Source organism: Oxyura jamaicensis, chromosome 19, assembly GCF_011077185.1.
Source record: "Oxyura jamaicensis isolate SHBP4307 breed ruddy duck chromosome 19, BPBGC_Ojam_1.0, whole genome shotgun sequence".
Lineage (NCBI taxonomy): Eukaryota > Metazoa > Chordata > Aves > Anseriformes > Anatidae > Oxyura > Oxyura jamaicensis.
In genome coordinates, this window is record NC_048911.1 from 7,165,148 (window position 1) to 7,188,826 (window position 23,679).

General features: G+C 43.6%; 1 protein-coding gene across 4 annotated transcripts in view; it reads left to right on the top strand.

Annotated features, from left to right (window-relative positions):
* The first annotated feature begins 893 nt into the window (after nucleotides 1-893).
* The window catches only part of GOSR1 (golgi SNAP receptor complex member 1), a 31,528-nt gene continuing 8,742 nt past the window's right edge, over nucleotides 894-23,679 (top strand). For 2 of the 4 annotated variants that reach the window (XM_035342763.1, XM_035342765.1), the window contains exons 1-7: nucleotides 894-1,014; nucleotides 1,173-1,287; nucleotides 3,222-3,309; nucleotides 3,516-3,623; nucleotides 5,154-5,245; nucleotides 5,659-5,733; nucleotides 20,155-20,184. In XM_035342763.1, the coding sequence (XP_035198654.1) occupies nucleotides 984-1,014; nucleotides 1,173-1,287; nucleotides 3,222-3,309; nucleotides 3,516-3,623; nucleotides 5,154-5,245; nucleotides 5,659-5,733; nucleotides 20,155-20,184 (539 nt within the window). In that variant the 5' untranslated portion in view covers nucleotides 894-983. The remainder of the gene's footprint in view (nucleotides 1,015-1,172; nucleotides 1,288-3,221; nucleotides 3,310-3,515; nucleotides 3,624-5,153; nucleotides 5,246-5,658; nucleotides 5,734-20,154; nucleotides 20,185-23,679) is intronic. The other 2 variants (XM_035342764.1, XM_035342767.1) reach the window with 2 other exon arrangements.

A 23,679-nucleotide genomic window follows, 5' to 3' on the forward strand; every position in this document is an offset into this window, starting at 1 on the left:
TGTGAAGGAGCCCCTCGATGGCTGTTCTGCTTGGTCCCAACTCCCGTGGGGTCTGGTCCTGGGCTCTGACTTTTCCCCAGGTACTGGGGGCTGTGGCACACCAGCAGTAATGCTGCCAAATCTCCACCCTTTTCCTGCTTCTGAGGGCTCTAAGAGACACGGTTGGGTTTTATATTAAAGCTGACTCTTCAAAGGGCTCTGAGAGCTCTGTTTGGGCAGCATTTTCTCCGGCAGCAGGTGACGGACGGAGCTGGCCTTGCCTTGTCCCACTAGCAATAAGTCTCATCAGTGTGAGTTCGGGGGAGAGTGCGCTCGGTGCCTCTTTTAAAGCCGAGTGGGGTTGGGTCGTTTTGTAAACGGGAGCCTTTTCTACGCCTCAAGCCCTGCCGGGGTGCCTGGCTCTTGCTGGCGGCAGGGCAGGAGGAGCCCCCACAGCCTCCCCTCGCCGTCTGTCCGTCCGTCCGAGGGCGAGGAGCCGCTTCCCCACCCGTGTCACCCGTGCCTTCGGTGTCCATTTGTTTGCACGAGGGCCTCAGCGCGGCCCTTCCCTGGGGCAGGGCCGCCCTGCGAGGCGAGGCTGGACAGCACGGCCTCTCTTCCTCGTTTATTTTGTATTTGTTTTTTTTTTCTCTGTGTGTGTGTGTGTGTGCGTGGTTTGTTTTTTAAACCTGTATACCGAGCTCCAATAATCTGTATAAAACCTATTTTGACGCCCAGCAGCGGCCTCTCGTTCTTCCTTTGCCTCCATGCGACCTGGGGGCATGGGGGGGGGGGGGGAGAAGCTGGGGCTTGGGGGCCGGGAGTTGGAGGCTGAGGCCGGCGGCTGGGGGGGGAGGCTGAGGCCCTGGGGAGGCTGTGAGGCGCGGGCGGAGGCTGGCGGCCCCCGGGGGGGGGCGCTGCAGCGGGCGGCCCTCCCGCCCCGCCCGCCCCGCCGCTCTGTGCCGGCCGTCTCGGCGGGCCGCGGCTGACGTCGGACAACAAAGATGGCGGCGGGGAGCAGCAACTACTGGGAAGGCGAGTGGGGGCCGCGGGCGGCGGGGCCGGGAGCTCGGGGGGGGGGGGGGGGGGGGCCCGGGCCCCCCCCTTCTTCCCCCCCCCCCCCCGGGGGGGGGGGGGGGCCCCCGGGGGGGGCGGGCGGGGGTTTGTCCCCCCCCCCCCCCCCCCCCCCGCAGACCTGCGGAAGCAGGCGAGGCAGCTGGAGAACGAGCTGGACCTGAAGCTGGTCTCCTTCAGCAAGCTCTGCACCAGCTACAGCGGCGGCCGGGACGGGCGGCGCGACAGGTATAGGTACTAACACGTTTCTTTACCATTTATTTTTTCGCTTTATTCTGGTCCCAGCCGCCACCTCGGGTTTTTACGAAGCTCGGTTTCTTAAGCTCGTTGGCAGCGCTTGAGGTGGGGGAGGCACCGGCCCTGGGGGGGCTCAGGGCTTTCCTTTAGATGCGGAGCCTGGGGACGTGGTTCAGGGGGCGATATCGGTGCTGGGGGTGGCTGGGCCAGATGATCCATCCTGGAGCTCTTTCCCAACCCAAATAATTCCACGATTCTCATCTCCGTGCGTTACCAGGTGATCTTGGCACTAGGTCACGAAGGTGCGTGCCCTGCAGCAGAGCGCTGTGTCCCCAGGGGCAGCTGCTTCACACCTCGGTTTGTAACTGTGGGGAAAGCGCGTGAGGGGCTGATCGGGCTTCCTTGAGGCACTGCACAGCTGGCTGCACCAGCTCGCTTTCCAGTTTTACTCCTATGCAGTTAGCAGGGGTTCTCGGAGGCTGCAGTAAGTGCTTTGGGCTCTGGCAGTTTGGCCTTACACCGCCCCGGTGGGCTGCTGTGGTGCTCCTAATCCCTGCTTCAGCTCTGAAGGAACCGGGCACTGAGCTGCGGTCACTGCAGCAGGGAGGATGGGGAATAGGGAATCGAAGCAGGCAGTTTGTTGCCTTTCCTTCTGGAGGGGTGGCTGTTACTTTCTGGTTTTCTCCTGAGGTAAGTAGCCACAGTGAAAGCTCGATATAGATTAACGTATATATTAAATTAGCTACATGCATATGTGTGCATACAACAGAATAACTTCTGCTTGCATTAGGTAGATTTATTTTTCACTGGAGAATTAGTATAATAAAACTTTTTGACTCTTTCCAGCTTAACAGCAGCCTTGAGGCCTTTTTGCAGTCCCACAGCAGTAATTATCAGCTTCTCTGTCCCTGTGCACAATTTTTGAAAATGCCATTCTTTACTTATTAGTTGTGGATCTCGACATCGTGTATCAGTTACGAGTGACTGCTGCCTGTATGTGTGTTGATTTTTGCTTTTTTCTTTTTAACTCCACATTTACTTCTTACCCTTCTCAGTGCTGCAGGTTATATCTTGATAGGTATAAACCTGCAGCCTTCTGTGCTCTTGGTCTTTTTGAGTAAATATTACTTTCTTTAGCAAATCTGGTCCCATTTGTTTGAAGCGTGAGAACATTTCTTGCTTTCAGAGCTCAGATACCTTGGTGGGTTGGGTATAAAGCTTCTGGAGTGTTGAATAATTTTTTTATTTTCTCCTGAATTTCCGGTTCTGGAAGCCTGAGAGCAACGCAAGAATAATCACGTTCCTCTTGAGTCAAGAGTCCTAATCTGTCTTTTTTTTATAAAAAAAAAAAAAAAACAAAAAACACAAACTCATACATTCCTTGCTGTGTAATCCAATTGTTGTACTTATTTTGCCATCCTCTGCAAAACTTTTTTCTCTTACTCTAGTTACGATAGATAATCAAAGAGCAGTTTCTGAAAGGTGTTAGCTGTCATATGTCTGCAGCTTGGCATGCGAAGCGGTGTACTGCTGTTCTCTTGCTTAGGTGTGATTTTTGCATTGTCTTTTTAGTTTATATTTAAACGAAAAAACAGTGAAGGTGTGCTGTATGAAACAAATGGTGATAATTTGGGTGGTGTGCACTGCTGTGTAGATGTTTTGTCTGCGTAACAGGTCAGTGGGCTGTCCTAGCACTGTGTAATTCCCTAGCTGGTGTAACATACCCTTAGCGCAGTGCTCCTTAGTGCCAGAACATAAGAAAATAACTTGAGCTTAAAAGTTGGGGATGGCAAGGTGTTGGTACTAGACATGTGCTGGTACTAGGTGAGAGTTTGGTGTCAGGAGTATCTTTCAAGGGGAGGTTATATTTTCCTCAGGTGATGCAAGATGTGCATTTCAGTAACTGCTCTTTTTTTTTTTTTTCCCCTTAGCTCTGACACCACTCCTCTCTTAAATGGGTCAAGCCAGGACAGAATGTTTGAGACCATGGCTGTGGAGATTGAACAGCTTCTGGGAAAGGTGACTCCGGTTATTGTATTTTTACTTTGACACCTTGGAAGTATTACAGGACAGGTTTCTGTGACGTGTGTTTACAGAGTACTAGAGTGGGTGATAGAGAAATGTTTCTGAAAGTGTGCATCTGTTGTTAGGGGGAGTTGCTTCATCTGATGCGTTGTAACTTTCTTATAAGAATAAGCTTTTTATTTTATTATTTTTCCTTCTAGCTTACTGGAATAAATGACAAAATGGCAGAATACACAAACAGCGCAGGAGTCCCGTCCCTGAACGCTGCACTAATGCATACGTTACAGCGTCACAGAGACATATTACAGGTAACAACACGTGTCCTCCTTGCTTCTATTTGTTGCTTTGTTGAACTAGTTATTAGCAATGCTGGTATCACGGCATGCTTGTTTGTTTTATCTCAGCATGGACATACTGTGTACGTATGCTCTAACACATCCCAGATGCCAACTGGCTGGGAGGAGTCTCTGTGAATACTGTGTTTATTGTGCCTAACCTGCAACGAGCAAGAAGTCTGATTTACTGACATAAAAGTTTCTTCAAATGTGTTGCAAGCACGGGATCTGAAAATGTTTGTAGAAACAAACTTCTCCAAATGAGTGTAAATAGTTATTTCAACAATAAGTGTGCGGTAATGCAGTTACCTGTGCATTCTTAGTATTACTTCCTGCTGGATTTCTTTATAAAATAAAACTATTATGATGAAGCTGTGCAGCTTTGAGGTGCAGCGTTTTTTTAGCATTTAGTTACCTAAAATTAACTGCCACCAGCAATCACTGATAAAAGGAAAAGCTGCCCAAAGGAGGCTGCTTGGTGGGAGGAAAAGAGAAAAGAAAGCAGTTGAAAGTCTTGAATGTGGAAGTTACTCTCATTTGGAAGTTTCTACTGGTTGTAGAACCAAGTCTGTGCAGGTCTCTCTTTTAGCTGCTGTCTGGTCATGGTGAAGAGTATTCAAGATGATTTGCAGTCTGTGTTAGTGAATACAACTTGTTTTGTTTTTGCAACACGTCACGTGGATGTTCTGTGTAAACTGGGCTGTGGCTTCTTCCAACTTTTAGGATAGGAAGATATGATTGTAAAACCATCCGGACTGATAAAGGGAGTTGAAGGAAACGTGGTGGCTAAGGCTACTCCTCTGTTTAAATGAGCCATGTTTCAAACTGGTGATGTTTTCCTGGCATAGCAATACTAAAAACGTATGCTTTTTGCATGTTCTCTGTAGTCACAGTTTAATTTCTCTTTGGTATCTGTACAATACAGAATATTAGAAAAGCAGTGTAAAGGCTGCAGTATTTATATGAAAAATAGTGCTGAATGTTTACAATGATTTTGGTGTTGTACTGGCCGCCGGTTGCCACATGGATTGTTTTTCAAGCTGCCTAAAATGTTTTGAAGCGCAACTTGCAGATCTTTGATTTCATTGTTCAGAAAATATTTTTTCTCATTTAGTGGAACTTAACTGCATAAACCCAGGGCATCCTCACCACACCAAATCAGTAGGTTTTACTGTTGTTTTGGATTTAACCAGTGATGGGAAATTCCAGCAGAAATTGGTAATTCAGCAGAAAGCTGAAGATGTGTGAAACTGGGAGAAGGAATTAATAGTGGGTCTTCCACTGTGACCTTAGCTGTAGCTACCAAAATACAGCAGCTAAAAGTGAGTTTTAAAAATATTTTATATTAATTTCCAAGTGATTTTGAAGTTAAGTAAGTTGGTCTTACTCTTCTTGTTAGAGAATAGCTAAGATTTTAAAAGATGGTTGGATCTTACTTGAGAATCTTGTTTTGTTAACGTGATCTCAGTACCCTAATTTTGGACTAACTGGTTTATTTTACAGGATTACACTCATGAATTCCACAAAACCAAAGCAAACTTTTTGGCGATACGAGAAAGGGAAAATCTGTTGGGATCAGTACGAAAAGATATTGAGTAAGTTGTAGCGTGCGTTCCAGCAATGGCACGGGCCTGCACTAGGAGGGAGGAGGCGGTACTTTCCTGTAGGAGGAGATTACTTGGCTTAGGTTAATCATCTGTGCTCTGAACTAAGCAAAAAACAAGTGTTTGAATTCACAACTCTTATTAAGGTTGTGATAAGATTCCTTGATGGATATTTTTTGGTTTGTTTGTATGTTTTAACTTTGAAAAGGAATTCATGTTTTTAAAGTAAAACTATTAAGCTATGCTCAATCTCTTCAAAAATGTCTTAGCATGACCAGAGCTTTCCTGTTTGGTCACTTCAGAGTAACAAAGCACGATATGCGTGCGAGTTGGTTAATAATACCTACTGAAAGGCCTCTGGAGAAAATGTCCTCCAATTTTTTGTTTTTATTTTTTTCATGTAGATCATATAAAAGTGGCTCTGGTGTGAATAACAGAAGAACAGAACTATTCCTGAAGGAACACGAGCACCTTCGAAAGTAGGTGTTACTTGTTTAACTCCCACATTTACTTACATTGGAGCTGCCTAACTTTTGTGGGGACTAAAACCTCAATCCAAAGCGTGGATGAAAACTTCATCTTTTTCTAGAAAGTGCCCGCGATGAATGCCTTGCACTGTGTGTTCTGTGACTGTGCTGCTACTTACACAGCTGGATAAACGTTTGTTGCTCACGCTTACCGTGAGATGTGTATAGTTGGTAGTAGTCATGGTAGTTTCCAGTGAATTCAGCTTTAGGATCTTGTCAGCACTCAGTGACTTTTGCTGTCTTCTGTGGGCTTTCACAAGTCACTTGGCCTCCTCTCTTCATAAGAAGAGAGATGCCTTTACGGTCTACTAAGTGGGATAAGGGTTAAACAAAACTGAAAGTCCCAGTGAGTTAGCTGTTGTTCCGTTTCTTCTGCTTTATTTGTCAGTGTTAGGTAACAAAGAACTTTCTGTTTTTGTTTGTTTGTACTGAATGTGTACCAAAGGTTATGGAAGGGACTAATTCCAAAATCAGTCACACATTTAAATATTTGGAAATTGACTCTACCTTATTGGCCAAGATAAAAAGCAAAGCAGAAAGTGCTTTCTTTTTATTCTTGCTGCAGACAGCAGTAGATTACGGGAAGCATGTTTGCACATTCCCCACCCAGCAAAAGCAGCACAGTGACAGCGTGCTGGAAGGGTTGTTCTCTGTACCATGGGGATGTGTAGTCGAGGAGTAGTAGCTCGTTCATCTCTGTTCTTGACTCGAGTCATGCTAAACTCCAACCTTACACAAGATGGCAGGCTTTCATTATAAACAGGAATTACCTGTGGCTTTTTCAAATGTGCTTTATTGAAGAACTTTATTTTCCAGGCGGAACTGCACAAAAAGCTTTTACAGGAAATTAAAACCCAAAACTTAAGATTATGGCTTACCACTACCATCCTCAGTTTTCTTAAAGACATTTAGAACTTTGAGATAAATTAATTTAAAGTTTGAATTATGACTTTGGTTAGGTCGAATTTGACGTGGATGATCGGGAAAACAAACAAAGGCTTAGTATTTTGGAGATGAATGTTATCTGAAATGTTGTGCTTAGATTAACTGACATAGGTTCTTCAAAGTAAACTGGATTCTTTCTAGATGTTGTGATTGATTTTTTTCGAGGGGTAGTGAATTCTTTTTTTATGTTTGGTATTTTTTGTAAAGCTACAAATTAAATATTTCTGGAGTTACATACTTCTAAAAAGCTCACATTCCTCTGAGCGCACTGTTTTGAAAAGAGGAAAGTTTAAAACATTTTGTAAACATTATCTGGCAGATGTTTTTAGAAATTAAGAATAGCACTCTTTGAAGCATTGGTTACTTTGATCTCTTTAAACATTCTCCAGTATGTTTTTAGGATAAAAATGCATGAAAAATAGGTTGTTTTAGAAACAGTTAAAACATTCTAAGTGACAATTTGAAAATGTCAAGACTTAAAAAAAGAACCACACAACACTGAGAAAAAGAAAACAAGAAATGAATGCAAGCTGAGGATCTTTGGGAAACAGGCACACAACTAATCATGGAACAGTGCTGCAATGTGGAGATAACTCTAAGGGGTATGAAGAAATCTGGTGCAGAAGGAGAGGACAACCAGGGTGAGAAATTAAAGCCTACGAGAGGTTTAAAACTTTGAATTAAGAATCTGTGTAAGCTCAGAAACAGATGCTGGCAGAGGAAATTATTACGGGGATTCAACATACTTGTTTTCAGAGAAGGCAGTTAGTGAGCTACGAATGCCAAAAAACTGTAAAAGCCACCAAAAGATCCCAAGAAATAACTAGAAGCTGGCAAATTATACCAGGCGTGCTCCTAGGGTAAGCTGACAAGCCTTGTATGAGTTTTGAAATGTCAGGCGTTTGCAGTGCAGTAAATCATGGTGCTGGACTAATTGATGGAGCTAGGCGATGTATATAAATGGTCACAAAGGCACGACGGTAAGAACCAACACACATTTTCAGTGCAGTTGTGAAACCTCTGAAAAGAGCTTGAAAAATGGAGGTGGGAACACTCCCTGTGTGTGTCATTATGTGCTGCAAAGTAATGAAATAATGCCACGGGAGCGATGGATCCCCATCGAGCCCCGGAGCGTTCACTGGTTGTGACCCTGCTTGATTCATGATGTGAAGTGCTATGGCCTGTTACATATTTATTCCGTGATCTGCTAATGGGGAGTGGAGGAGCTGTTAGCCCAGCGTGGAGTACCAGCCTCGTCCGTCAGCCTTTTTCCTTGTGCGCCACCACGTAAGACAGGACGAGTGGAAACTTGAGTTTTTCTTGGCGTCATTTTTTGCGGATGCTCTTTAAAAAGCATGCTGGCAGTCGTGGCAGTGCTGTTTGCGGTGGTGTCTCACCCGGGAGTGAAGGGAGGCGAGCCAGAAAGCTCCTCTCTGGGAGGGTCTTGGTGGAGAAGCTTGGTCTCTGCTTTTTCCCACATCCGCCTTTTTATTTTTCTGCCCCATTTTGAACATCCACTCTTCTGGAAATACCGAGAGTGAAGGAGAAGCCACCTTATTTTACGTATGTAGATAACTGCATTTAATAAATAAAATCCGAGTACCAAAATTCGATGAGTAAAAGAATCAGGCACATACCAGGCACCGAGGGAATTGCTGTAGCGCTGTGCAAGCCCTCGGTGTGCCCATGCCACCCACAGGCAGGTTCGAGCATCCAGCTGGATTCGCATCCCCTGGGTGAGGCCGGCTGCTGCGTCAGCACCGCTGGCACAAGCGGGCTGCATGCGAGGGCAGCAGGAGCACGGCACCGCCAGGCAGCTCCTGGGCTGGGGGTGAGCTGGGGACTCTGCCCTGCTGCCCCCCATCCCAGGAGGCTGGCAGGAAGCACACCGTGTCCCTGTGCTTCTCTTCAACAGAATTCGCTGCTGGCTCAGCTTGTTCTGTGAATCTTAGGAAGGCAGGTTTGTCAGGAGTTTTATTGTCTGCGGGTGAGAGCCGTGAAGTCTCCCAGTCTCTCACTTGGCAGCTTTTATTTCTGTGCAGGGGGTAGTTCTGCCACCTCTGCAGAGAGAACCACTAATGCCTACATTTTTTTTTTTTTAATAAAAAATATAACACCTGTTAATTAAAAAGAGGCAAGAAGACAGTTCTTGTCGCGTATCGACGCCCTGTTAATATTTTTGCCTAATAGGTCAGGTCTTCTGGCATGTCAGATGCTAAAAGAATGATCAAAGTAGAGTAATGGCTGCGGCTGATTTCTGAATGTTCCCTCAGCACTGCGCAGTTCAGTGAATGTCTTCGTGTGCTTTTAGCCGGGGAAGTAAACAAGTAATTTTTTCTTGTAATACCCTTTTCCATCTAAAGGAATGAGGAATTTTGATGAATAGATCTGGCTTTGCAGTTTGTGAACTGCTCTGGAAAGTGCTCAGAGGAATGAGTCCTGTCAGCGCGGTGTTTGCCCTGAGAAGTTCTGCAGAAATTGATGAGCTATATCCTAAGTCAGCAATTAAAGAACTAATGCTTTTGATTAAATTTGCAATATTGTGTGTGTGTGAGTGAAATGTCTTCCCCCCACGTCGGTACTTGCGCTGTTTGTGATTGGTGTCATCTCAGGTGATGGCACCAGTGAATTGACGTAAAAAGTGACAGGGGCTTCCAAGATCTTGGTAGAAATTGCAGATTTCATTGTCCGTGATGAATTCTTTGTAAAACTGGACGAAGCACTTAGTGGTCATCAGCTTTTGCTGTAGTGGATTTCTTCTGTCATCGCAGGATTTGTTCTGTCGTTGTAGCTTTGCTGCTCAGCCCCAGTTCTCAAAAACCAGGCGTTTGTCCTTTCCCAGGAGAAGTGCTGGGGGTGCCCGTGCTGGTGCAGGTGCCGTGAGCTGATGTTAGTTGCCAGATGACTGCGTGCTCCTGGTGTGTGCTGCTCTGCAGGCCATCGGCCTATCCAGTAAGGAGTTTTTCAGCTTAGTGTCAGTGGTGTGGTGAGACAAGGGGCACCTGCTCGGCCTTCAGACCAGCCGAGGACATAAAGCTGCACTGTGAGCACAGAGGGCAGGGGTGCCCATGCACGTGGGTGAGAAACCTTGAGGCAGAGTGGGAGGAGAGCAAGCAGGTTGAAGATGGAGGTGTTCTGCATGGGAAAGAAAAGAGGAAGGAGAGAAGTGAGCAGAAGAAATAGGGGAATGTGCAGCAGTTGTGTAATGGTGCTCTAAATAATACATACCTGGCTCAGGGAGATGTTTAGGGTAAGTTAATATTTGTGCAGTACTTCATGTGTGTGGAGCACTCCAAAGTACTAAATATTGCTGTTACTACCATTGCATTTCACTTTTCCACAGAACTAAATCAAATTTCCTGTTGTTTGCGCAGAGATGGCCGCATTCAGAGAATGATCACCAGGAAACCGCATTCAAACTTTACTCCTACTACAGCCCAGATCTTAATGGAGGGAGTGACTTTGTGACCGTTTTTCTCTCTTAATATCGAAGTTGCTCACAAATGGTCACTTCAGTACTGATTGGCATGAAGCAGCCAGCTTAACTGAGCTGCTGAGGCACCTTACAGGGTTTTGGTTATAAGCACGCTGTGGAAAAAACTGCCAGTTTTCTGCCTTGACTTAATTTCCTTTTCTTGTTTTACTCCTCTCTGCTCCTCACACCAGCACACGATTTCCATTCACTGTACTTCTGCTGCTCAGGTTGCTTCAGGGGGCCTTCAGTTCAGTTCAGGGGTTAGAAGCTGCTGTCGTCACCCCTTCTGTGACATCGGAGCCTCACCTCCGGTGGCAGGGGGGACACGCAGGAGCCTGGGCAGCAGCCGCCCCAGCTGACACCCTTCTCCACTGCACCTCCTTCATCTTCTCTTGGAGACAAAGCCTGTGGGGTAAAACAGCTGTTTTACCAGTTCCCTTTTCGTTCCTAAGGTGGTTGGGGAAGCAGCGGGGAGGGAGGAGCGCGATGAGCCTCTGCGCCGGGTGCCTGCTGGCTCTGCAGCCCCAGAACTGCTGAGCTCCGCTTTGCTCAGGCCCAGTAAGGGTTTTCTTAATTGCTCAACTTGCATCTTCGGGAAGAACTTAGCTCTTCTTCCTGTCAAAGCAGAATGTGGTGTTCTTGTTGCTCTGCCCTCTTAATACAGATTTTCCTGAAGCAGCGCTTTGTAATTAATAACTCTCCTCGCTTTGTAGCAGCTATGAAAGAAACAAAATAGATGTGCTACGAAAGGACAATCCATTCTGTGAGCTCGGCTTGGACTGCTTGCCAGGAAGCCCTGAGAAAGGTGCGATTTGGCTGCATGCTCGCTGTGCGATAGTTACAGAAGGCTGCAGCGCTCTGTCCACCCAACTGGAAGGTACAAGGGGAGAGGAGAGGGAGGAATCTAGGTTAAAACGTTTCTCTGCTGGTGATGAACTGCCAGAGCTCTAGCTGAGCTGTGTCACTGAATGCAATTAAATAGCACTGCCGCCTTTTCTTTGTTTCTGGAATAAGGAAAGTTGGGAAAGAATTGCTGTAAAAGTCCGTGCTAGTGCCTCTGCAAGGCAGTTGGGGCGACTGCGGTAATCACCCTGCCGCCGCCCGGCTCACCTAAATGGAGCTGTGGATCTCCGGGATGCTGACTTCTTGGGTAGGGGCGTACGTGCTCTGAGAGGCAGCACAAATAAAATGGTCTTCAAGGAAGGGATTGGAGCAAAGGACCTTTCGTGGTACCACAGGAGCTTAAAGATGCACAAGTGCTATTGTCTTCCTCTTTCAGAATCCCAGTCTGTTTTCCCTTTCTGCTGTCTCCTCTCCTGCAATTTTCTCAATTTCAGTTACGCACCAGTGATTCCTTCCCTTAGCCTGGTTTCTGCATGGGGCTGAATGGGTTTTATTTCCCAGCCTGCTGGCAGAACCTCTGTCTCTTGAAAATTTATGGCACAATGACACAGGGCCACTTCATGAGCAGCTGGATCGCCTTCCTGGCTGCTCCAGACTGAATGCAGGACTCATGCCTCTCACGTGATGCTTATCCACAAAGCCAAGCTGAGCACAGATTATCTATTTTCTCATTTTAATAGTAAATATTTCTCAATGAGGGAGGCAGTTCATGTCTCCTGCAACAAAGATGCTTTATTGCTTATTGTGTGAGCGTAATATGACTGCATGAGCAAGTCATTGAAGTGGTTTAATGAGAATGTGGGGAGGCTCAAAGGCTGCAGGCAATGAAGGAAGATGCTCTCCTGGGTGTCATTACTATTTATAAATAATTTTATAAAAGAATATGAAAATCAGCCTAGCATGTCGGGATTTAAAAGAGGTTTTCCCTTTAAAAAATAGTTTGAGCTTCATTAGACTAAAAGCACGTCGAGTTTTTCATCTTCCCTTGCTATATTTAGGACTTTAGAAAACAAAAAAACAAAAACCACTAATACAAAGATTATATTAATCTCAGGAGGTTTATCTGCAAGCTTTCCTTATAGTTAGATTGCTTTATAAATTCTGTCATCAATAAATTCCCTGACACTTGTGGCTGTTGTGATACTGTTATAAGGAGAAAACCTTACAAAACCACATGCACTAAACCCAATTTGGGGACTTCCTTTATGGATTCCAGTACCGAGTTAAATGAGCTGTTAAATTGAATTATGCAGGTGACAAAGGATGCAAACAGACGTTAGCACTGAGAGCCTCAAAACCCATTTTTTGTTTTTCACCTGTATAAAATATGAAAGCTTACGCGTGAATTTCCATGTACCCCAGGAAAGAGCCTTTCACTGATGTCTGCAGAAATTAAAGGACAAACCTTCACAACAAACTTAGGAAATGTTACCTGAATACATCACGAGCAAAGAGCAGTGGGAGACTAAAGCTCTGCTCAGGTTCTTGGTTCTGGGCTTTATGTTAGAAACAACATTGTGCCCTCGATTTGGGGCGAGGGAGGGATATAAAACCACACTTCAAACTTCAGAGCCCTGTGTGCGCTTGTGAAGCTAGTCACTTGTTTCAGAAATAAACAAGGCAGTGATGCATGTTTTATTTGCTTTTAGCTTTCCTTTAAACACCATTCCTTAACTAGGGCAGCTTCCCCCCCCAAGGTCGGTATTGAAATTAGGACTTTGACGAGTACTGAAATCCATCTTGCATGGGTTGATTCTGAAAAGTAGGTGCCTTGTTTGAACAGAATCAACAGTTGCAGAGTTGGGGAGAATTTCTTTTGTGTGGCTTATTTAAAATGATTAAATCAGTTCATATTTCAGAGGAGCTGCCACCAATGATTACAGCGCTCTAGTTATTCTCAGTAAGTGCTGTATGTTTTTTCACATACAGTCACAGCAGTAATGCGTATAGTATAAATACTTTTCTAGCTAAAGAACATGCTAAAATCCCCAGTTATGAGTTGAAAACCATTCTCAAATCCATGCCGGTGAGCAGAACTGGATACAAACCCACCGAAGTATGCCTGTCTTACCCCGATAAGACAATATTGCTTAGAACCTTTCAAGGTCCTTGTTTTGCTGTCAAGTGAAGGATGCAGAATGCTTTGCCATTGCTTGAGAGAGACTTGTTTGTACTGAGCATACTCACTCCTGGAAGTCATCTTGTTCAGCCTTAAATAAAAAGGCAAGCAGTGAAATAGGGTTGGAAGAAAGCTGTTGATACGTTAATGAATTGCATCTTAAATTTGGACCTCAGATGGCTTAAGTGTAGCTTGCAATTTAAACCACAGATGTTCAGTATTTGTTAACTATACAATTCTGAGGATCATTTTCAGAACAGTAATGAACAGGTAGGTACTTCTAGCAGTCAGTGCTTTGGCCGAGCCCTAGATGAAAGCCTTAGAGCTTTCTACACCTACCAAAAAAAATCAAAGCCACAGCAGGTGGAATGCAAAGTTAGGAAGTAGAAAACCAATGTGTATTTTAGGACTTTGTACTAAAATAAAACTGGGTTGTCATCTCATGGATCTCTCTCCTCATTTCGGTGCTGCCTTCACTAGAAATTAAAAAAGCATTAAGATACTAAATGCAAAGGTTTACGTGGAGGGGCTCTTCTGGAAGGCTCTCTCCTTTGTGTTCTCCTTTCTCCCTTACTTAAGAACATGTGAGTATTTTTCTAGCTTTGTCTAGCTTCAGGCCAAAAGACTGAGCTAGAAAAGTGGTGCAACTTTTTTTGTTACATTACAAATTATAAGCAGCCTGTGTTTCTTGTAATTTGTCCATCTACCTCTTCTCTGTGTGTACAACAAACCAGTACTGACAGGTTATGTTGGTAGAGATCATCCTTCCTTCTGTCAGATCAGTGTTGTGCATGGAAAACTATTCTTGTGTGCGCTCACAGGTGTTGCTGGGTTTTGAGTTTTTTTCCCCTTGCTTGAAGGTATAATCTAAATTACATCTTTTAAACCAGGGGAAGTAATGCAAGCGGCACTGCTGCTGGACGCTAGTTCTGCACGCAGCGTGGAAGATGTGAGGAAATGCCGATATAGTCCATTAGTAAGTTACTGGAACCGTTCTGACAGTTGTGGTTACTGATAATGACTTACAGTAAGGCCTGCCCCTCTCCGTTCATTTAACTTTGTTCCTATGGGTAATATGGAGCAATTACACGGGAGGGTCAGTCTGTCCAGGAACTTTCACAGCCGTGAATAGAGAGCCTCTGGAAACTTCGTTACGTGGCTGTTGGTGCCATCCTGGCGTTGGCTTTATGCTTACTGATAGGCAACCGGCTGCTGCGCCCCATTGAGCTGGTGGGAGCTGTTGTCAGTTTGGGTTTTTAACTCGGGGTGAACTGTATACTGCAGATTATCGAGAAGCCTCGTGCTTCCTTATAGATCTGCTTTAAAGGAAGAAGTACTGCTGTTACTCGCCCTCCTGGGAAGCTCAAACATCAGGCACTCTCCCCAGGAGTCTTTCTGTGTGCCAAAGAGCTTTCTTGGCTAACTCCTCTTTTTGCAGAAACATTTATTTGCTCTGTTGATAGTTTGCAGACAAGTCCACGGAGTGGTGATGCAGACTGTGCCATTTGGATATCCAGGAGAAACAGCCTGTGTGTGAAGGTGGATCCCTGGGTTCAATCAGCTCCACCTCAGGAGGAGGGATTCCCTTGATTTTTACTTGCATCCCTTATATCGTTTTCTAAACAGAGTTAGGAAAAAACAATCTTTTCATTAGTTGCAGTCCATGCGTAGACATGATTGCAGTTGTTAGCTGCAGAGAAGGTGTGTGTTGGCTTAAGTTCCAATTCAAAAGGCTCTTCTTGCTGTATTTGATGAGCTGTTGAGGTATACTCAGTGGTGTAGCGAGGAGTCCAGCTTTAATTTTTTTTAATTAATTAATTAATTAATTTTTTTATCAGCCCCTAGTTTATTTTCCTGGAAATCCTTTGTCAGCTTCTTGCCTGCTGTGAAAAGCCTGCCTCTAACCTCTTGCACGTTGTTTGCTCGTGCACAAGGTATATGTGAGGTGTCTGGAAGGAAATTCAACACCGAATTACGCTGGTTAACTTCTGCCTAGAGCAATGGATTATGTTCCACTGCCTTTCGTTGTAGATCTAACAAAGTGCTTGTATTGATTAAAAGCAATGTGGTGATGTGCTATTGTGCTTTTTTTTCTTTTCCAATCTTGCTCCTGTTTCTTCTTGAAAGTGATTGCTGAGCATCACACTGCCCAGTACCATGATCTGCAGAAATAAGCTTGCTTATATGCTTAGAGCTTGCACGTGTGATGCTGTTAACAATTTGTTCCTTTGGGGCAAATCTAGACATTGACTTAATGCTCAGGCTTGTGCTGGATTTTGTTTGATTGTTGTAGGCTCTTACTTCATTTGGCTACTGCAACAGATAGCGTGAAAACATCGCATCTCCGTAGCGTCCAGTTTCCTAATTAACGTACAGAGGGAACCCGCAGGAGATGGCAGTTTGTGTAGGTACTTGGACTTTTCTGTCTCTGCTTTCAGAAAGGTCTTTGTGCACAAGCTGTTCATCCCAAACAATACCCAGTTTACATCAAGTCTTCATTTTTTAGGCCAATCTGCTCGTCTCCTGCTAGCAATTTCAGATGCCTTCTTTGTAGCCAGACGTACTTTTTCCTCTCTGCTGCTGTATGCTGTGCAACAACTAAAAACGCAGCCGTGAATTTTGTGTTGTTTGCATGGTCCTCTGCTATAAATTGTTCTCTCTTTGGGTGTTGTGTATCTTCAGGATTTTTGTCTCATCATGCTCTTGTGTTGGATGCCAGACAATGAGTAGGCTTCTGCAACAATTTTTGTCTTCATTAGCAGCTGTGGGAGGCTGTCCGAATGAGCTAAGCGGCTCCAGCGGAATTTACTCTCTTGGACACTGAAGTGAAGCAAGCTTGATATTAACCTTATCCAATCTGGAATATCTTGTTCGTTATCACAGGAAAAAACATATTCTAAAAACGTAAAGAGCTTAATGATCTTCAGCATGTGTTCAGTGATACGGAATCTTGATGGCAAGCAAAAACATGAGTTGGAGCTGGTTTTTTTTGTGTGTGTATCCCCAGTGTTTCACTTGTGAGATAGGAATGGTTATAGTGGAAATAACCAACTGTACAAGTCTGATTTGCTTCTTCATAGTCTGTGTATTTGTGTTAGAGTATCAAGTATGTTCTGCAATATTTGCATTCCTTAAAGCTCTACATTGCCTGCTGATCCAGGACGGTGAAAATAAAAAAGATTTAGTGCAAGCAGCTTGAGCGAGCTAAGGCTATTGATTAATCTTGCAGTGAGTTACTCTCTGCTATAATGTTGGTCCTGAAATTCATTGCCCTTAATTTTTATCTGAGGGGATTAAAGTACATTGTGCAATGAGTGGTGTGCAAGGAGCCGTAGAGCTGTATCTTATTTCTCTGACAAGTTCAGGTACCTACGTATCTACTAGTAAGTCAGCTGTAAGATCTGTGGCTGTGGGAGAAGCCCAGTCCTCTCCTAAGCAATCATCTGAATTACTCAATTGCAACTACTGCCATGGAGGTTTGTTTAAATAAAATTAAAAAAAGAAATGAAATGCTTTCTTTATTTTCAGAAGCTCAGTGTAATGGACACATTTGTCTCTCCTAGAAGCGTTTTTTACTTAATTTTTCCTCGGGTCTAACTTAGCTGTCTGCATATTTAAACGATGAACTGCACAATCTTCTCTGAAGATAACAGTTGCACCGAGGCCTGGTTATTCCACGTGCGTGATGGCTGCTGTTGGATTTGTGCCATTTATTATAGCAGGTGATTACCTCAGCATCCTCGAGCATCCCCTTCATACAGTATTTTTAAACGACTTTGTCCAAGTGCCATCTGCCTTGACAGGTGAAAACGCATAGCTTATTGAAACATACGGCAGCTCACATTAATACTGCCCGGAACAACTGCTTGCTGGCTTGGAGGTTCATAGGGTAATGTCCACGGGAACATTATTTATAACAACTATTTGTGTGAAACGGGCTATTAATATTTAGAGATCCACAAACTTCCTCTGTACTCATCTCACCTTGGTGCTGCTTTGGTGCCCCATAGTCTCCAGGGCTCCCGGTCTTCCCGACACCTGCTGTTGTTTTCTGTAACTGGGAGCTGTAAGATGATGAAACAGGTGCCTGCATCTCCCCGGATATCGCTGTAAGTGAGCACTTGCCAAGAGCTTTGAAAGGCTCCGAGATGCTGCGTGAGTGCACGTTACTGCCTGTAGTACTGACTTCTGTACTGTACGTCTGACCTGCTTAAACTCAGCTTTTTCAGGAAGTTTAACAAAAGGATTGTGGTGCATGGGTTTTTAGAGTAAAATGTCGCTCCTGCTCACTCTGTCTTTACCAAAATTTCAGTGAACAAAATGCCTGTTAATCTCTCAGCGGCTGAGGAGCAGCAAAATGCATAGATGGTGGCATTGTCACCTTTTGCAGGAGTTTGTACCCCTGCTGGAGGCTCGCAAGTGGAGCCTTTTTTTGGGGGCGTGCTCTTAGGGCCTTCAAAAGAGGATGTAAGAAGAATGTGATGAAAGATGTGTTTAGTAAATCTCTGTCCTTAGCAGCTATTTATTTAAGTGGAATATGTGAGTGAGTTCAATCTGCCCTTACCTGTGTAGTGGTCATTCTGAAGAAAATTCACACGCAGCTCATCCGTCTAAATGGTTGGTGTGACTGTTATGTAAATTGAGAGTCATCAATCTTGTGACTTCAAGTAGCAATTAAATGTCTCGTGTTGGCATTCGCATCTAATCTGTTTGTTGGTGTTGAGATGTTTGTTGGTATAAGATGTTTGTACATCTTACTAACTTCTGCCTGTCATCATCTTACAGATAGCCACATTGAAGTCTTTATTTTTATACATGTGTGTCATGCACATCAACAAAATAATGCAGTATGATTGAATCTGATGCTTTGAATACTTTTTGGATTTACTTCTTTGATGAAGTAATAAGACTGCTGAACTACTGCTTTATTCAAGATAAATAGCAGTTAGTGTCTCTGCTGAAAAGCCAAATTTTTGTGCTCTGAAACCCTTGGAGAACATCATGGTCCATGTAAGGTCTCTGATTTTGTTCAACTTCCCTGGGGTCTTCAGTTCACCAACACGAAGGTACGGTAATTCCATCAGTTAAAGGGACAAATGGCTGCTGCTGATTTTTCCAGGGAAGGATTATTTTTTTTTAAACAGGACTGTTACAGCAATTTTTTGTTCAACAGAATTTGAATGTGCACCTTATTTCTGGATACGCACCTGATAACTCTTTTTGTTATTAATACGTTTTTAAAAAACTTCTTGAAATTGGTGCGTTCTTGTGCAACATTCTTGCTTTTCGGTCTGCGTTTGGATGGCTGTGTAGCTTATTGTGCCCTGACTGCATAATACCCCAGTTTGCTGGAGAGGGTACGTGTGTACAGAAATCACATTCTCAGTTCAGTTGTGCACCTGAGACTGAGCAATTACAGAAACCTCTCAGGCGTTGCTTTTCTGTTCTGCTCGAGCTGGGGACAGCACCAGATCCCGTGAGGCTTGCGGCTGGTTGTGTTCGTTCCGTGCGCGTACCTCTGGCGTTTCAGTTCTCTGTGCTTGTAGCAACGCATACCACACAGCGAGTGAAAACAGTTTTATTTCATTAAACCGATTAACTTGCAGCTGATTTGACTCTTTGGAGCCTGGCTTCGTTTTGGGAGCAGAACGACGTGCTCCAGTTCGTGTTTTTGGTGTTCGCTGCCCCAGTTGAGTCCCTCTCAACTCAAACTTGGGCAAAGGATTTTTAGCGCTGTGTGCTGTCTCCAAACTTCAAGCCATGGACTAGTCAGAAATAGCAACTTGGGAGCTCTTGCTCCTCCCCGCAGACAAACAGGGATGTTCCATCAGCATCCTCCCCCCGAGCAGGTTCCACGCACACCCCCTTGTGCAACTTCTGCTCCTCCGGGGGGGTCTCCAGGCTGCTGAGCGTGAGGACAGCTTGCAGGTCAGGCTGCTGCTCCTGAGACCTCCCCTTCATGATCTGGCAAAGCTCTTGGGACACACAGGATGGAGGAGGAGGATGGTCGTGCCTTTGTCATGCCCCTTTAACCCTTTTGGTTCAGCAGCAATAATTCCTGTTTTAACACTAGAAGCAATATGCAGTGCTACATAAAACTTGCTTCCCTCGGGTTGATTTCCTCCTTAAGCTGCAAAGAGTAGGGAGTACAGAAAAACTGCTTGTCTTCTGAGGATCCCGTTCATCATCTTAATCTTGCACGGCTGTTTTTAATGAAGGGGTCTCTGCAGTGCTGTATTTCAGCTCTTTTTCCCAGCAGTGCTGCACAGACCATCGGTGTGTGGCAGCAGCGGGAAGGGGCACGTGTTAGCGAGGTCTTCCTCTTACAGATGACCTGGATTCTGTTTCCCGTAAGCATCACTTAGTTCTCATCCAGCCGGTATCACTACAGAAAAAGCTTGTCTTGCTAACCACCCTGAAATGATACTTGGTAAGCTAGCTCTGAGGCTGTGTTTTGAGATGGTATTACCTGGAACCAAGCTTCACCTTTTATTTGTAATTACTTCGTTTGAGGGGGTGGGAAGGAACGACTGGGATTAGAGACCAAATATAGGAGGTGCTTCCTTCTCTAATGCTCCTTTCCAAATTGTTCTGGGCATCTTGAACACGCTGGGCTCAGTTAACATTAATCAACCATGAACTGAGGAGCTCATTCCACCTTTCTGTCTGCAGGGTAGTTCGTGTTCTCCTGAGCATCTGCTCTTGCATACAGTCGGTGCTGCGGTAGGGGACACTGTGCATCTTCTCCAGAGACTCCCGTTACGTATATCCACCACATCTGTGTTGTAGGGAAAAGTGACAGAGTCCTGAAATACTCTAAGGGCAAATTTGTTAAGGATTGTGTCATGGAGATCATTGATGTAATGATCAAAAATAATTTTGTGCTCATTCCTTTTTTTAACTTTGTTTTTTTTTTCTTTTTGGCTTTCAGCTCAGATCGGCTGATAGAAGAAACAATAAGGTAGGAATGAATTCACTAATTTTCATTATTTGCTGTACAATCAGTGTTTACACTGAACCGTGTCCAAAGATATCAGTCATTTTATTTATACAATAACCGTATTGTTTGTAACTCATACACAGTATTACAATGAAATGGGTTTTTATTTCTGCTATTCAGTATTGACATAACCATGTTGCCTAAATATTTTATTCATCCCAATTTAGAAAATTCAGGTTTTATGTTCGAAGGTGAATAGCTTCTTTAAAAACAATGGGAGTGACTGAGCAGAGGGAATCTCAGGTTGAGCTATCGAGGTCTATTCCAGTAGTGGAGCTGTTTCTTCTCATAGTGACACTCTTCTGCAGCATGATTTTCTGTAATCCTTTGACATGTTCAGCATCAAAATATGCAGCTGATATTGGTAAGAGCTTTTACCTTACAGGCTTGAATGATTATTAATGATTATTACCATTGTATAGTTACTTATCTTTTGTTTTTTTGCATTGTTTGAATACTTGAGTGCTGCCTTCTCTAACTGATTTAGAAATTTTGGAACCGTAGCATTATAAATTACTTTTATCATCTGTGCCCTTCCTGGTCTTCCATTGAACTCTGGGATTTTGAAAACCAATAATTCAGAGTGCCGACTTAATGGTTTTAAGTTTTAGATTATTGCTTTTTAAAAAAAAAGGAAGAAAGAAAGCAAGATACGGTTTCAGATAATGCATGTACTGGCATAAGTGATGAAGATGAGTAATTAGAGATGCAGCAAGGCTCTGTGTCCATTAAGGTCTGGCTAGCTTAAGTACATCCAGTGGGCTCAGTATAATTAACATGGTGGAAGAATGTGTTAAACCACTACATCAATGTGCTATGATGAACCAGAAGTGGTCAGCACAATAATGTCTGAAAATGTGGATACGATGTCTCCACAGCCTCATATTTGCCAAACCTAGCCCAGTTATTGTGAGTCTTTGTTATACTTTGGGTTCCAGTCTTTTCCTGATTAAAGATCCTCTCCTTTATTGCCGTGCTTGTAGCCCTGCTTTTCCATCTTGTAAAAATACTCGCTGTTTATTGAATCTCTTCCTTGCTGCCGCTCCAGTCACGAAGGCATTAAAAGGCCTGTGATGACTTTCTGAGCTTTCTGTCCTGCAAAATGACTCGTATGTGTATCACTTGAGCTCTTTGCCTAGCCTCGTGATGACCTGTCCCCTGAGAAGCTCGACTGGGAGCTCCTTGCTGCCATTAAAGCGTTCCTCCCGTTAGTAGACGAACTTTGGTTTTAGGAGGCTGGATTTCAGCACTCCTTCTTGCCCCGTGTGTTATCTGTAGTAAGTGAACTTCTTGTGGCTATTGCCCAAAATCTTCTACATTTATTCTTGTAGAAGAAGAGTTTGTTTGGTAACTGTGTCATACAGGAGATGTAATTTCATTTCATATCATCTTAATTAAATTCTGCCTCTGAAGCTGGGGTGATTTTTTAAAATTTTGCTCTCCATCCCCAGTAATTGCAAATACTCAGCTGTGGTGTTAATTGATGGCAAACCCTGCTGCATTTTAAGTGAATTCACTGGATAGAAATTTACTCAACGTCTGATTATCAATTGCTTTATCTATTGTAAACCAACGAAACAATGGGATTGTGGAGGGGAAGCTGTTTGAATTCCTCGAGTAAAGTGAGACATCATTAGCTCATTCTGGCGACTAATGCTGTCTTGTCTTCAAGAGCTGCATCTGCTATAGTTCATTACTCATATTATTTGGGTGTAATTCAGGAAGTTATGAGATCACTTTGCATTTTTTTTTTAGGAGTTGCTGTTAAGCAGCGCTCTAAACACTGGAAAGCATTTTTCAGTGAGTGCAGCGGCTCTTGCTGGTAAGCTGCATGCTGGTGACCCTGTTGGCAGTGACTCCACAGAGAACCCTACCCGTGAAACTCTGCCTTTCTGCACAGAACAGAACTGAAGAGGTGCAGAGCCTGATTTTCCCTGTGTATGGCTCCTCCACGGGACCAAAAACACTTGCAAGAGAATTCAGGGGTACCTCAGCTGAAATTATTAGGTGATGAGTAGGGTTGTCATTCAGATGTTTTGTTAGTGCTAAAATTAAAATCAATTTTTAAATGAATTATGTGACATGGGTTCTTACTGCAGCATATTTCTCTCCAGAAAGGAGTGGGATGTGATAGTTTGTACTGCAGTTCTTTTGGAACAGTGTTCACTTGTCTTGGGCATATTTAAATATAAGCATAGATTTTGCTTAATTTTGTTTGGTGTTCTCAGGTTTTCATTTTCAAACATTATCACTTTCTCAAAATAGCAAATGATTTATTTCTTGTTTTCCAACAACTTGTATTTTTAGGCTGGTTCGTTTTGAAAATATGGTATAGTTTTGCCCGTGTGGTGTGGTCGGTTCTTTTGGTTTTATAATAATCAGCCTGATTGAGGCTGATTTGTCAGATTTATATATTAACAGATTGGACTACTACGCTTCCACTTAGAAGCTGGACCAAACCCATAGATTAAATAAAGAAAAAATCTTCATGTATACTAGGGTATTCCTGTGGGTAATAATTAGATTCTAATAAAAGGGAAAAATTCAATTGCATTAAATCCTGCCTTTACAGAACGGGAAGGTATGAATTAGTTTTTTGAGTCTTAGCTCTTTTCAGAAGAGCCTTCCAGTCTGGGCAAAATCACATGCTTTTCTGGAGGAATGTTCCTTTTGTTTTTATTTTAGCCTTCATCAGAAGATGCAATAAGCTTTAAAGTAATTTGAAAGATCACGTGTGTGTGTGTATATATATGAATATATATACATGTACACAAAGAATAAGTGATATAGTCAGAACTGTTAGCAATTTAGAAGTAGAACTTGCATTTCTATGCATAGTCAGAGAATCCATTCCCTTAGTCACAGATGTTGTCATGAATTTAAATGAGCAAGTATGATTCATGGAGTACAAAATGAAGCAGAAATTCCCGTAATACCTAAATTATTTGATTTTTAAAAACACATCTTGTTCTTTAGAGTTTTGTTTTAGTTCTGAAGCAATATATATTTGACTGAGCTGTCCCAGCGGATGAAACAAGGAGTTGACTTTGGTACATTTTGCTTGGTAACATGCTGTGTATGTATGGCTGCAACGTGGGGTAAAAATACCCAACAGCTTAAACGTTTGTCTAGGTAAAAAAAATTTGGCTTCCAAATCAAGCAGCTTTAAAAGTGTAGCCTGCATGTTAGACTAGTTTGACTTCGGTAATGGCTGGAAATGTTTATTACTGTGAACTTTTTCATGCCAGTGAAAACTGCAGACTGTGTATGAATATCAGCTGTTCTTCTTTTTGAAGACCAATTTGGTTGCTCACATACCTACAGCACTACTGAACATTCAAGGACAAACTAGAAATGTAAGTGAAATTTTGGGGAAAGACTGCTACTAGCGCAGAAATTTGAGATACCCATTGCTAATTCGTGGAAGAGATGGATGGCTCTTTGTGGTTGTGACCC